Genomic DNA, 14,412 nt, shown 5'->3' on the forward strand with positions numbered 1-14,412 from the left:
AAGAAGCTTTTCAGAGTGCTGTATGTATTCAAGCACAGTAATAAAGTTTTGAAGAAAAAGGTGTACAAGCAATAGGAATAACCACAGCCTTGAGAGGATTGTGAAGTAAAGGCCATTCAATAATTTGGGGGAGATTCACAAGCAGTGGATTACGGTCACCACACACAGACATATCCAGGACATGGGCTACAACTGTCGCATTCCTTGTGTCAAGCCACTCCTGAACCAAAGACAAAGGGTCATGCCTGGACTAAGGAGAACAAGGACTGGACTGTTGCAAAATTGACTTTCATCCAAAAAGAGGATTTTGCACCACTGAGCATTTCATTTGGAAATCAAGGTCCCAGAGTCTGGAGGAAGAGTGGAGAGTCACAGAATCCACATTGCATGAGGTCCAGTGTGAAGATTCCACAGTCACTGATGATTTGGGGAGCCATGTCATCGGCTGGTGTTGGTCCACTGTGTTTTTATCAAGTCCAAAGTCAGCGCAGCTCTCTAGCAGGAAATTCTAGAGCCCGTCATGCTTCCCTCTGCTGACCAGCTTTATGGAGATGCTGATTTTATTTTCCAGCAGCACATGGCACCTGTTCACACTGCCAAAAGTACCAAAACCTGGTTTAATGATCATTGTATCACTGTGCTTGATTGGCCAGCAAACTCGCCTTACCTAAACCCCATAGAAAATCCGTGGGGTATTTTTAAGAGGAAGATGAGCGACACCAGACCCAACCATGCAGATGAGCTGAAGGCTGCTCTTAAAGAAACCTGGGCTTTCATAACGCCTCAGCAGTGCCACAGGCTGATCTCCTCCACGCCGCATTGATGCAGTAATTCATGCAAAGGGAGCCCCGGCCAAGTATTGAGTGCGTACTATACTGTACTTGGACATACTTTTAGTAAGTCAACATTTCTGTATTAAAATTCCTTTTTTTTTTTTTTTTTTTTCAATTGGTGGTCTATAATATTCACATTTTCTGAGATACAGAATTTTGGGTTTTCACTAACTGTAAGCCATAATGCTCAAAATTAAAAAGAAATGCTTGAAATATATCGCTCTGTGTGTAATGAATCTATATAATATGAGTTTCACTTTTTGAATTGAATTACTGAAATTGTGTGTGTGTGTGTGTGTGTGTGTATATATATTTTATTTTTTTGGATCACATTGGATGTAAGTGACCCAGAATGAATAATTTTTCTTTTTTTTACCTCTGTCCCATGCACAGGCCCAGGTGCTGCTCTGTCGTGCTCTGTCTAATGTCCTCCTCCTCCCGTGGCCAAACGTCAGCGAGCCTGAACAACAGTGGGGAGAGCGCTCAAATCACCACACCACCCTACTGAGCTCTCTGACCAAAGACTACCGTGAGCTGAAGGGTTCTGCCCCTCCTCAGAGGAAGGGCCAGCTAGAAGCCAGTGAGTAGCACAATTCATACTGCAGAATGTGCTTTTTACTCTGTACTAGAGTACCTTAGGCCTCATTTATCCACATATTGATGAAGAGCTGTCTTTGTTGCTATAAGCATAGTCTTCCAGTAAAGTATAGGAGAATAAGTAAGTATGATCGCTTGGCATGTACAGCAAGACCAATTCAAGTCCAAATACATTTCCTTCCATGTAAAAATGGTAGGTGTGCTTAACCTGTTTGGAGGGGGGTTATTTCTCAAGGATCAAAGCCTGGAATACCCTACATTGCACTTCAGTGAATTTCCTCTTTTATATTTCAGTATTCTTATTAAGTAATAAGACCTACAAGGCACAATCTTTGAACAATAGTGCAAACGGATGTTAAACCGAACACATATACAGGAATGCTTTTCCCCTTAAAACATTCATAGACAGAAGACCTCCTAATGTTAAACAGGGAGATCTCAACATTAAACATTATAGGTGGAAATACCAGTAGAGCTAATGAAACCATATATTAAAATACAAGTTATTACCAATAGGGTCATGGAATGCATGTCCAATCCACTAGGGGCTTATTGGGCGATATCCCATCGAGCCATTTTGATATGTGGTACTGGTATTGGCTATGGGAAAAGATATAGGGGCAGGAGAAAGGGGGGGGAAAAAAGGGGGTGAAGAAACCAGTCAAGGGGAAACCCGTGTACATTCCTATGAGTATCCTCAGCATAGAACTATATATGTTCTGTTATAACATCTTGCAGTTATTAAGATCTGAATGCAGCATCATGGTTCTCAAAGGGAACATTCGCACATCTGCGTAAACATGTAATGCATTCAGATCTGTAACACAAAACCCAAAAATCTGCTCTGAGGACATGTGTACACATGTATATTGAGAACAAAAACAGGGCAATTTTTACACATTAAAAAAATTGAATCTTTTTACCGATCATTTACACCGAAATTTTTGGTTCCTTACCTAATGACCAGTAACACGTTTACAGCTGTGTTATGTGAATGAGGCCATATGTGTCTGTAATTCCTTTGTGGGAACACGAAAACATAAATATTTTCCATTGGAGACTATTTACTAAAGGCAAACAGACTGCACACCACAAGTACAGTTGCTCCAGGGCTCCGTCAATGAGAGGGAGCACTGCTGATTTCCATCATCCAATCATGCGCAAGCCAAAATGCTTTTTTTTTTTTTTTTTTAATTAATTAAATTTTATTTATATTTATTTTCCCTTGTAGGTGATCGGGTATTCTTTTGTAGAGTTGAGCTTTACCTCATTTACAAAGCTCTGGAGCAACTGCACTTGCAAAGTGCACCGTCTGTTTGCCTTTAGTAAATCACCCCTAATGTCTACTTCACATAGGGATTAGAAAGCCATATGGCTGTTAAATGCCATATACTCAGTTTATTATTTCACTTTATAATCTATCATTTTTCCAGGAAAGAAGATTTGAAGTTTAAACCCAGACTTTTTTTTTTTTTTCTTTTCTTTTGTTTGTGAAGGGTTTGCAGCCTTCCCATTGGATATATTTTCCCTTTTTTTTTTTTTTTTTTTTTTTTAAGTAAAATGTGGAAGGGTTAGCACCTTTCTCAGGTCATTATTACTGTCTGTGTTTTCCTGACCCAGTTATAACTGTTCAGCTTGTTCCTTGTCCTGGTGTCACAGGGACAGGAAGTGAGAAGCTCTCTCCAGTTGGCATCAGACAGCAATAAAAACTTGACAGATCTGGCTAGACTGTTCATACAAGTGTTTTGTGTCCTGATCTTACACATGTATGTCTTGTTCTTCTCCTAGCTAAGCGTGTGATCTGTCAGACATTGGGTGTGCTGAGGGACATCGTGGAGAATATCTCCAGTGAGGGCACCAAGTCCCGGCAGATCTGTTACCAGTCCATGCAGGAGGCAGCCCAGCTTTCACTTACCCTCTTCCCAGCGTACATCCACCAGTCTGGTATGTAGCAATCTCTACTTTCATATACCAAATATCCCCTTCTTGTTGTACCCAGGTGTCACTGAGTTTTGGAACCACAGCTTGTAATGTCACCTGCTGGTGGAATCTAGTACTGCAGATCCTGCACCCTGTTGCATACAGCGAGTGCATAGCAGGCTGAAGTCCTCTGAGCAGCTAAATTAGGTTCTTGTTTTATCTGGACTGGGGGAAGAGGTAAAATGCAGACTTAAGCCTGGTACACACTAATAGTTTTTTTTCCCACCCAACCCAGATGTTAGTACAGCGATTTCCCCTGTTGAGCTGTTGTTCTGACAGGGGGATGCCCCCTCCTCCAGGACACCTCCGGTCAGGACTCTTAGCCATTGGCATGCTGGCTTGACAGAAACTGGCCAAATTGCTGGCTTCTGTTAGACCGGCTGACATACTGGACTGGTTTTTATTGAACTGGCCAATGTCTCCCGACATAATAGTTACCTTTAAATCTAGAAGTCATGTTTTAAATAAGTTTCTTTCTATAAATAATATATGAAGGTATAAATGGGAGACTAGCATGTGCAGACTTTTTTTTGCAGGTATGCTCCTGAACTGTCCTCCTTCCTCACTACATGCTTGTTCTGGGTCAGTCATACCATGTTGGGTCCTTTGGCACCCAAGGTAAAGATTCTGAAGTGTACCACCGCTCTCCCGGGGTAATCGGCAAGGCTGCACTGTCAATTTCAAAGCCCAGTCTTGCAATGAGTGGAAGAGGCTCTCACCCCTGCTGCACTCCCTACCATAACCTGCTTTTGGTATGGCCCCGATTACAGGACCTTATTGAAGGCTTTCCAATGATGATGAGCATCAAATAAGGCACCTATTAAAACAAGCTTGCTGTGGCCACTCTGATATCTTTACTGTGATGTGTTCCTTTTTTAATAAGATTTAGCGCTAGATGGTGTTGACAGTAAGCCAACAGCAATTATAATATTTATAGGCTATTTAACCAGGCCAGATTCACATCAGTTATATAGTGATGTACAGTTAACCCACAACGATCACTTAAGTGTTTCTTCCCTGTAAAACGCCTAACCGCATTAAAGAATGATTGGTTGCTGCGGTGCAGTGCTCATTGTCAGCTGTCATACTAAATAAATTCTCTATATAGTAATAAAGAATTTTGGTGTAAATTCACAGATAACACGCCACTGTCTCCCTCTTTATAGATGTGACAGAGGAAATGCTGAGCTTCTTCTTGGCCTTGTTTCAAGGACTTCGGGTACAAATGGGAGTTCCATTCACTGAGCAAATTATACAAACCTTCCTCAACATGTTCACCAGGTAATCACACAGCTCTGTCTATCCAGCACAATTCTAAGCGAGAATGGTGCTTATTTGAAAGCTCTTTTTAGCAGTCCTGTAAGCTTTAGTGAAGTCACTTCATGTTTCACATTTAATGCCAAATTACAAGCCTACTGCTGATCTGGTCCAGTGGACCTTTTCGGGTCTATTGATCCAGGGTTCAGGGTCGGTAAAGCCCTTGTGACTCAGAAACCCTGTCAGATACCAAGATTTTATTTTACGTGGGAATGTTTGATGCAGTTTTCACTGTCAATGTAACCACTTCAGCTCCAGGCCTTTTCTGACACTTTTTTGTTTACAAGTTTAAATCAGTATTTTTTTTACTAGAAAATTACTTAGAACCCCCCAAACATTCTATATTTTTCTTTTAGCAGAGACCCCGGAGAATAAAATGGCAATTATTGCAATTTTTATGTCATGTGGTATTTGCGCAGCGGTTTTTCAAGCGCAGTTTTGAAAAAGAAAACACTTTTTAAAGCAGAGTTCCACCCAAAAATGTAACTTCCGCTTTAAGGGAAGGTGAGCCCCTGACATGCCACATTTGGCATGTCAATTATTTTTTGGAGGGGGGGAGCGGAAACCTTCTTTTTCTTTTTTCTTCTTTTTTTTTTTTTTTTTTTTTTTTGAATTTGAAATTTGAAAATGAATTTTGATGCAAAAAAAAAAAGGAAACCATCTATAATCCAATTTTTTGGTGTAATATAAAAGATGATGTTACGCCAAGTAAATAGGTACCGAACGTGTCCTGCTTTAGAATTGCACACACTCGTGGAATGGTGACAAACTATGATACTTAAAAAAATCTCCATAGACCACACGTTAAATTTTTTTTTTTTCTCGCTCTGTCTGACATTCGCAGCGATGCTTCCTGTGGGGTACAAACACCGTGTACATACAGTGGATATAAAAAGTCTACACACCCCTGTTAAAATTTCAGGTTTTTGTGATGTAAAAAAAAATGAGACACAGAAATCATTTTAGAACTTTTTCCACCTTTTTAATGTGACCTATAAACTGTAGAACTCAATTGAAAAACAAACTAAAATCTTTTCGGGAGGGGAAGTAAGAATAAAAAAATGTTAATAATGTGGTTGCATAGCTGTGCACACTCTTATTACTGGGGATGTAGCTGTGTTCAGAATTAAGCAATTGCATTCAATTTATGTTAAATAGGAGTCAGTACACACCTGCCATGATATAGAGTGCCTCTGATTAACCCCAAATAAAGTTCAGCTGTTCTAGTAGGTCTTTCTTGACATTTTCTTAGTCGTATCCTACAGCAAAAGCCATGGTCTGCAGAGAGCGTCCAAAGCATCAGAGGGATCTCATTGTTAAAAGGTATTAGTCAGGAGAAGGGTACAAAAGATTTTCCAAGGCATTAGATATACCATGGAACACAGTGAAGACAGTCATCATCAGTGGAGAAAATATGGCACAACAGTGACATTACCAAGAACCGGACGTCCCTCCAAAATTGATGGAAAGACGAGGTCAGGGAGGCTGCCAAGAGGCCTACAGAAACATTAGGCGCTGCGGGAATATCTGGCAAGTACTGGCTGTGTGGTACATGTGACAACAATCTCCCGTATTCTTCATATGTCTGGGCTATGGGGTAGAGTGGCAATACGGAAGCCTTTTCTTAAGAAGAAAACCATCCAAGCCTGGCTAAATTTAGCAAAAACACATCTGAAGTCTCCCAAAACATGCGGGGAAAATGTGTTATAGTCTGATGAAACCAAGGTTGAGCTTTTTTGGCCATAAATCCAAAAGATATGTTTGAAGCAAAAACACTCCATCACCAAAAGAACACCATACCCACCGTGAAGCATGGTGGTGGCAGCATCATGCTTTGGGGCTGTTTTTCTTCAGCTGGAACATGGGCCTTAGTCAAGGCAAAGGGAATTATGAACAGCTCCAAATACCAGTCAATATTGGCACAAAACCTTCAGGCTTCAATTAGAAAGATGAACATGAAGGGGGGGGGGGGACTTCACCTTTCAGCATTTGATCGACTCCAAACATACATCCAAATAAACAAAAGGAATGGCTTCACCAGATGAAGATTCAAATTTTGGAATGGCCCAGACCTGAATCTGATTGAAAATCTGTGGGGTGATCTGAAAAAGGCTGTGCACAGGAGATTCCCTCTCGCAATCTGACAGATTTGGAATGCTTTTGCAAAGAAGAGTGGGCAAATATTGCTAAGTCAAGATGTGCCATGCTGATAGACTCATACCCAAAAAGAGCGAGTACTGTAATAAAATCAAAAGGTGCTTCAACAAAGTATTAGTGTAAGGGTGTGCACACTTATGCAACCTTAATAAATATATATATATATATATATATATATATATATATATATATATATATATATATATATATATATATATATATATATATATATATATATATATATATATATATATATATATATGTTTTTTTTTTTTTTTTTTTTTTTTTTTTTTTTTTTTTTTTTTACTTCCCTCCACCTAAAAGATTTCAGTTGTACAGTTGTTTATAGGTCACATTAAAGGTGGACAAAAGTTCTGAAATGATTTATCATTGTCTCATTAATTTATTTATTTTTTTACATCACAGAAACCTGACATTTTAACAGGGTTGTTTAGACTTTTTATACCCACTGTATGTGTGCACAACTTGCGTATGTTGTTGATTTTATTTTTTATGTTTACACTGTTTCTTTTTAACCACTTGCTTACTGGGCACGTAAACCCCCCTCCAGTCCAGACCAATTTTCAGCGCTGATGCACTTTGAATGACAATTGCGCGGTCATACAACACTGTACCCAAATGAAATTTTTATCTTTTTTTTTTCCCACAAATAGAGCTTTCTTTTGGTGGTATTTGATCACCTCTGCGGTTTTTATTTTTTGTTAAAAAAATTTAAAAAGACCGAATTAAAAAATTTTTTTTTTTTTTTTTTTTTTTTAGATTTTGTTATAAAATTTTAAAATGGGTAATTTTTCTCCTTCATTGATTTACGCTGATGAGGCGGCACTGATGGGTGGCAATAATGGGCACTGATGGGTGGCAATAATGGGCACTGATCGGTTACACTAATAGGCAGCACTGCTAGGTGGCACTGATTGGCACCACTGGTGGGCATTGATAGGTGGCACTCATGGGCATTGATAGGTGGCACTGTGGGTACTGTCAGGTGGTAATGGCAGGTGGCACAGATGAGGCATAATTGCTTCTTCCTCTTCGGGACCGATGTCCCTTGCAGATAAGCCGGTGATTGGCTTTTTTTTTTCCTCACGCTGTCAGCGTGAGGAGAAAAAAAAAACAATCACCAAGCCGGGACTGGCCCCTTACTCGGATCTGTGATCACCCCAGTCTCAGTGACTCGGTGATCACAGCGCGCCCTGCAGGGCCCTGCATATGACGGCCTCCTGGAAATTCAGGTTTGCACTGTGGCATTCGGCTATAGCGCGGATGTAAAGAGGTTAAATTTTTTACACTTTTATTAGGGTTAGGGACGAAAGTAATTTTGTATATGGAGAGGTTATTTCCATACATTATCCAGGGTGTGTTCCTTCTTTCCTCTCCTATAGTCTTGTACTCTTGTGAAAAGCAGCTGAAAAAATTACTGACTGAAACGCACATTATCTCTCCTGGCAGGCAACAGCTGGCAGAAAGTATCCTGCAGGAGGGCAGCGCGGGTTGCCACGTGGTGGAGAAGTTTCTTAAGATCCTGCAAGTTGTAGTGCAGGAACCCGGCCAGGCCTTTAAGCCGTTCCTGCCCAGTATACTGTCCCTGTGCATGGAGCAGCTGTACCCCATTATCGCTGAGGTATGTGTGTTTCATGTGTAGCTTCTCACTTGTCTTTTATTTGTCCCCCTTGCTCAGTTTATATGGTTACCTGGGTTCTATTGCTGAACTTACTTTGATATAAGCCTTTATGTAGTTTACCTACCAGCTCACAAACGTTTACAGACTAATGATGCTGAAAACAAGGCATTGGTCAGGTGATCTCACTCAAAGGGGAGGATCAGTGTTTAAGCCAATTGGCTGGCTCTTCTTGGACAATCAGTCCTTTAAAGCCTAACTCCAGAAATACTATGACTTCAAATAGTTCCTTTGTACCAAGCTGACCCAAGTGAACGATTTCCCTTACTAATCCATGCAGTGAAGTCATCCACACACCTCTCCCCCTCTTCATTCATAAAAATACAAGGATTCCTATGGATGGCTGAGCAGCACTCAGCCCAACTTGATTTTGTTCCGGGAATAGGAAGTCCCTGTACCGCTGCCAGAACACAGTGCCTGTATACTGTAAGTAGCTGATGCTGCATACAGAAATAGGAAGAGATAGCCAGCCACTGCACACCTCACACGGCCGGAGTGGATCTCCATAATTAAGCCCCAGGGTGGGGCAAAACATTTTGGGGATGTGAGAAAAACAGAAAAATACCGTGCTACCACAAAGAACCCCCCAGAAAAGCAGCAGTTCAACTGCGTGATATACACAGAAATACGAAGAAAACAAAAAAGGAACATTTTGGGGATGTGGCCTGGATCAATCGAGCTGAGGCTGCTTTTACCTGCTAACCACTCAGGCCGGGTGAGGTGTGCGGTGGCCGGGCTATCTCCTTCCTATTTCTGCAGTGTGCTTTGTGTCTGGACGGACCTCTCCTCAGCCTGCACCCTCACCAGTCAGCGGCATCCAACTCATCAGACCTTGATAGCCTGAGCGGGGACCCTTAAGGATTAATTATGGGTCACAGTGATTCTGCGTACAGTTATTATAACACTAACAGCCACTGCATCAATTTTTAATAGTTTGTCTATTTAAAGTCATAGTATTCATGGAGCTTTAAGCCTCATTTTGGTGTCATGGCCAATGCTTTCCAGACTGGTCATGTGGAGCATTGAATTACTGTGGCAGGAGGATCAGCCTTGGAGGAATGGATATTGTAAGATATTACACTATAGGGTTGATTTACTAAACCTGGTGCACACAGTGTCTGGTGTTGCTGTGCATAGTGACCAATCGGCTTCTAACTGCAGCTTGTTCAATCAAGCTTTGATAATAAGCCTACGTTCACATTGGGTCGATTTGACATGCCTATTGCCGGCAATGGCACCGTCCGAATCGGTGCAACACTGACTTTACGGAGCTGCACTGATTCCCAAAAGTAGTTTCTGCACTACTTTTGGCGATTTCAATAGACATATGTGCCTGAAACCTGCACAGATGTCTATCAAATCACCCCCAAAGCCGGACTGAAATGCCGGTTTGAAATTGCGCAACTTCAGCTGAAGTTTGCAAACCAACCATTCTCCCAGAGTGGGAGGATTTAGGGGCCCCACTTTAAAATGGTTTACATTAGTGTACGCAGCCTACTGCATTAGAGTGTGCACCTCAGAGCACAAACACACATGCATGTATATCAGCAGTGCAGTGGACGGTATCGGAAGTTTTTTTTTATTTTTATTTTATTTTTTTGCAATTTTCCTATTTTTTTTTTGCCCCTTTACCCTCTGAGTACTCGGTGTCAGGAGGATCAGGATAGGGTGGGGGGGATTTAACATTATAGATCTACATCAGAAAAACTTTTATTAATTATAAAGAGAAGGAATTCTGGATTTTAGCCAGGCCACACTGAAGTCTCTAGTTTGCAGTGGTATGAATGAACCTAAAACAGGTGAGCATATCTGGTACATCACATGGAAATATCTGTTTCTCACCTCTTAAAATGCAACACTGTAAAGTCACGTTATTGCTATGTATTCCTGTCTCACATCTGGGTGGTAATTACCTGGTTCTTCCTTCAGCGCCCCTCCCCAGATGTGAAGGCCGAACTGTTCGAACTATTATTCCAGCTTTTACATCACAACTGGAGGTATTTCTATCGCTCTTCTGTCCTGGCCAGCGTGCAACGTGATGGCGCTGACGAGCCAATGGAGAATCAGGCTCAGTTTGTTGCAGTGATGCAGGTGAGAACAAAGCTAGAATCATTACATTAGATGGTGAGCTTCTTCAGACAAGAACTAATGTGAAATGATGTGTTCTCAGTAAAGCAGAAATTGTTGGTGCTATATTATTGTCTAACCCAAATAAAATGATGAACCCTGTATTTAGGGCAAGTAGCATGGTAATTAGTTGGTTATCCTTTCCAGATGTGTGCGTTTTTCTGCCCAGTCACGGAGCATGGGGTTGATATTTTTTATTATTCACTGGGGGGACAGAGCAGACCTTAGAGGTTTAATACCTTCCCCACTCCTAGGCTTCTGATATTCGTTCTGTGAGGTCAGACACTTGAAGCCCCGTTGTCTACTACTCTATAAAGATTTTTATATAAGACTTTTGTTCCCCTATCAATTTGGATCAAAACCTTGCTATTTCTTTTGGGTTATCCTTAAAGTGACCTGCTCTTACCTTGCACGGGCAAAGCACAGGTTCGCTTTAGCTTGCTCATCCCCAGCAACACATGCCTGCTTTATTTTTCTCCCCCACCGCTCCATTCATCCACTTGGAGCAAAGCAAATGTAAGTATAAGTTACATATCACTAGAGTAGAGTCGTAACTGATTGGCCCAGAGCTCTCACCTGCTCTGAAAGTACTTTATTTTGGCTCCGAGCACTGCACGGAGCTTTGGAGGAAGGGAATTGAATCTCTGGGCTTACACTGTAAAATCAGTAGCTGTGGCCACCCCAGACTTGTCTTCCTTCTATTTGAATAAACCTGGCCTGCTGTCAGTTGTGCTTCTAGTTCAGGGGCCTCAAACTGGTGGCCCTCCAGCTGTTGCGAAACTACAAATCCCATCATGCCTCTGCCTGTGGGAGTCATGTTTGTAACTGTCAGCCTTGCAATGCCTTATGGGACATGTAGTTTTGCAGCAGCTGGAGGGCCACCAGTTTGAGACCCCTGTTCTAGTTATAGAAGGCTGCAGATCTACAATGTGAGATGTAATGAAGCATAATTTTATCTTTTTTTTTTTCTTTAGGCATTTGGACAGTCTTTCCTGCAGCCTGACATACATTTATTCAAACAAAATCTCGGGTATCTGGAGACCCTAAACAGCAAACACAAACTGTACCACAAGGTGAGATGTGGTGTAGTAGTTTCCATGATGTGATTGGCACCAATATCAGTATTTTTGTTTTCTGTGTTATTTTACCTATCGCAAAAAGTTTGCTGATGACCACTTTATTTTGGTAATTTTTCTGTTCCCCAGTTTTCATGGAACAACCCATTTGTCTGTCTTTGTGGTTAGTCTCATTTCTAGCTTTTTCTTCCCTTAGGCAGGTTATACACAGTTCGAATCCCGGCCGGTTCAGCAGGAACCAGCCGAGATTTGAACCGTGTATGGGCAGGCTGAATGTACCGATCAATCAACTTGGGTACAACCAGCATGCCGGGTTTTACCTGCAATTTTTGCTAGAGGCTGCTAGCAATAATCACGGTCTTCTCCCGGCGGGAGAAAAACCGGAGAAAACTGTTGCACATACTTTTTCTGATTGGAGGACATAGTTCAACTTTAATAAGGTAAATTACTCTATGAAATTTGTCCCTTTGTAGATAAAAAAACAAAAAAACAATATTCCCCTTCACTCAAAAAGTAAGCACTAATCCATTTCTGCAGATTGGTGTGGTCCATAGCATTGTGGTAGAGTTCCAGGGTGCTGCGCTAGGTTATTTTGGATGCTGGATCATTTGGCTTGTGCATATTTACTTTCTTGTATCCATGTTTCTTGAGCTCTACCAAGCCACACTGCCAGACTCCATACAGCACCTAGTGCTAGAGCAGCTGTAGCCCTTTGTCATCTAACACTCTCTCTTTTCTCTTTGTAGAAGCTCTTCCGGGCCATGATGCTGCCACAGTTTGTCAGTGTTCTGCTCCAGGTTCTTATTCACAAGTCCCATGACCTCCTGCAGGAGGAGATTGGCATAGCTGTCTATAACATGGCATCTGTGGACTTCAGTACTTTCTTCTCTGCCTTCTTACCGGAATTTCTAACTGGCTGCCAGGGCCTGGACACCAACCAGAAGAATGTCCTAGGCCGAAACTTCAAGATGGAACGGGTAAGATCCCCACACAGCACTTCCTTCACTTGGCACTTAGGTGGATGGTTCCGTACCCATCATGCACACTGTGTAATAAGTTGTCAGGTTAGAACATGCTTGATGATGGGTAATGGCAGTAAAGTCCTAGGAAGGGAAGGCATGGTGTTTTTGGTCACGCATACCCTTTTTATCATGCAGTACAATGCGGACCTTCACCCTCATTTTGTACCCTCTTTAATCCTACTTCTTGCCCCCTCCTTAAACATGATTACATTATTCATTTTTCTTTTTATATATAAAACCCTTTTTTTCTGCTGTTCTTGTCCCTGCACTTCCATCTTCCTCGCCTTAGTGAGAACAATGCAGCCCTTACTGCCTGCAGACTCTTGGATCTCAAAGTTGTACATTCCAGAAGATTTCAGGCAATTCTAAAAGCACTGGGCTTGCAGGCTATGGCACCATGTAAACAATATAAATCCTTGGGCTGGAGTGTTGAGTGCACATGTCATCGTGAAGGGTAGCAAAGAATACCAGGATGTTAAGGCACAGATTATTTGTCCTTTTTTCTTCCTGGTAAATGCACCATTAAAATTGTTGTAAAATGCTAATGTAGAAATCGGTATTTATTGTTGAATGCAGGCTGCTGTTTTTTTATTAAAATTTAGTTTTTTCAAATCCTCTTTTTAGAGGTTCACATCAGAATTCTACATAGCATTAAGTTGCGTTCAAATGTAAGCAGACATGGTATATGTTAATAGTGACAACAATAGACAAATATCACTTGGTATAGAAAATTGTATTGAATATCAAGTGCCATAGTTTAATTGCTATAAAGCACTAGAATTGCAAGGACAAAGACATCCAATGAGAGCCAATTCTTGTTTTTATAAATGGGTTAAGGGTAAAAGTAAGGAGAAGGAAGTAACTATGGTAAGAGGTAGGGGTGAGATGTCCACAGGGTTTTTTTCCAAGAAATATTGTAAGTATTCAGTAGATAGTTCTACTGGGAACAGTTCTGACTATCTTGCCGTACGAGCTTCAGTTTGGTCTTTCATGGTGGAAGTTGATTGTTCCATCCGTTGTATATCACTCACCATGTGGTACTGTGGGAGAGGTTTGCTGTTTCCACAGACTTGGTATGCAAGCCTTCATGGTGTTTAAAAGGTGTAAAGACTCGAGATAATGCTTTTGAGAAAGGTGTTGGGTTTAACAGAAATCGTGATTGGGGGGGGGGGGGGGGCAGGGTCATCAAAGAAGGGTAATGTTTGTAAGTTGTATTCTATGTAGAACCTGTTGCCAGAACGATCGGATAAAAGGACAGTGGTGTCCCTCTATGTGTTGTGCTGCACCAGCAAAGGTCACTTTGTCTTAAGAATAGTTTACCAAGGGTGACCGGAGTCCTGTACCAATGCAATATGAGCTTATAGGTAATATCTTGGTAGTTATAACTGATTGGGGCTTTATGGGTGAACAAAAAGAATGCTATCCTTTCGACTGGGGTTTTACCGATACCAAGTATTTTCACAAGTGTTCATACTAGTGAAAATGCTCCGGTACCCGATACCTTTGTGGTGCAATTTGAGCCCATATAAAATAAATGGGCTCAAATTGCCACTCAAAGAATAGCATACAATTTGAACAGGAATGCGGTGCAATTCCTCCCACCG

At 41.4% G+C, this 14,412-nt stretch overlaps 1 protein-coding gene across 1 annotated transcript; it reads left to right on the forward strand.

The window, feature by feature from the left end:
• Positions 1–1,226: 1,226 nt before the first annotated feature.
• LOC141122613 (exportin-6-B-like) lies at positions 1,227–13,920 on the forward strand (the record flags this gene model as incomplete). The annotated part of the gene is made up of 7 exons (XM_073611988.1): positions 1,227–1,413; positions 3,219–3,374; positions 4,577–4,691; positions 8,355–8,526; positions 10,513–10,674; positions 11,685–11,783; positions 12,533–13,920. Coding segments are annotated over 7 exons (1,536 nt in total), but the record flags the coding sequence as incomplete, so codon positions are not given.
• Between the last annotated feature and the right edge of the window lie 492 nt (positions 13,921–14,412).

The sequence above is a fragment of the Aquarana catesbeiana genome, unplaced genomic scaffold (genome assembly GCF_042186555.1).
Source record: "Aquarana catesbeiana isolate 2022-GZ unplaced genomic scaffold, ASM4218655v1 unanchor65, whole genome shotgun sequence".
NCBI classification, from domain to species: Eukaryota; Metazoa; Chordata; class Amphibia; order Anura; family Ranidae; genus Aquarana; species Aquarana catesbeiana.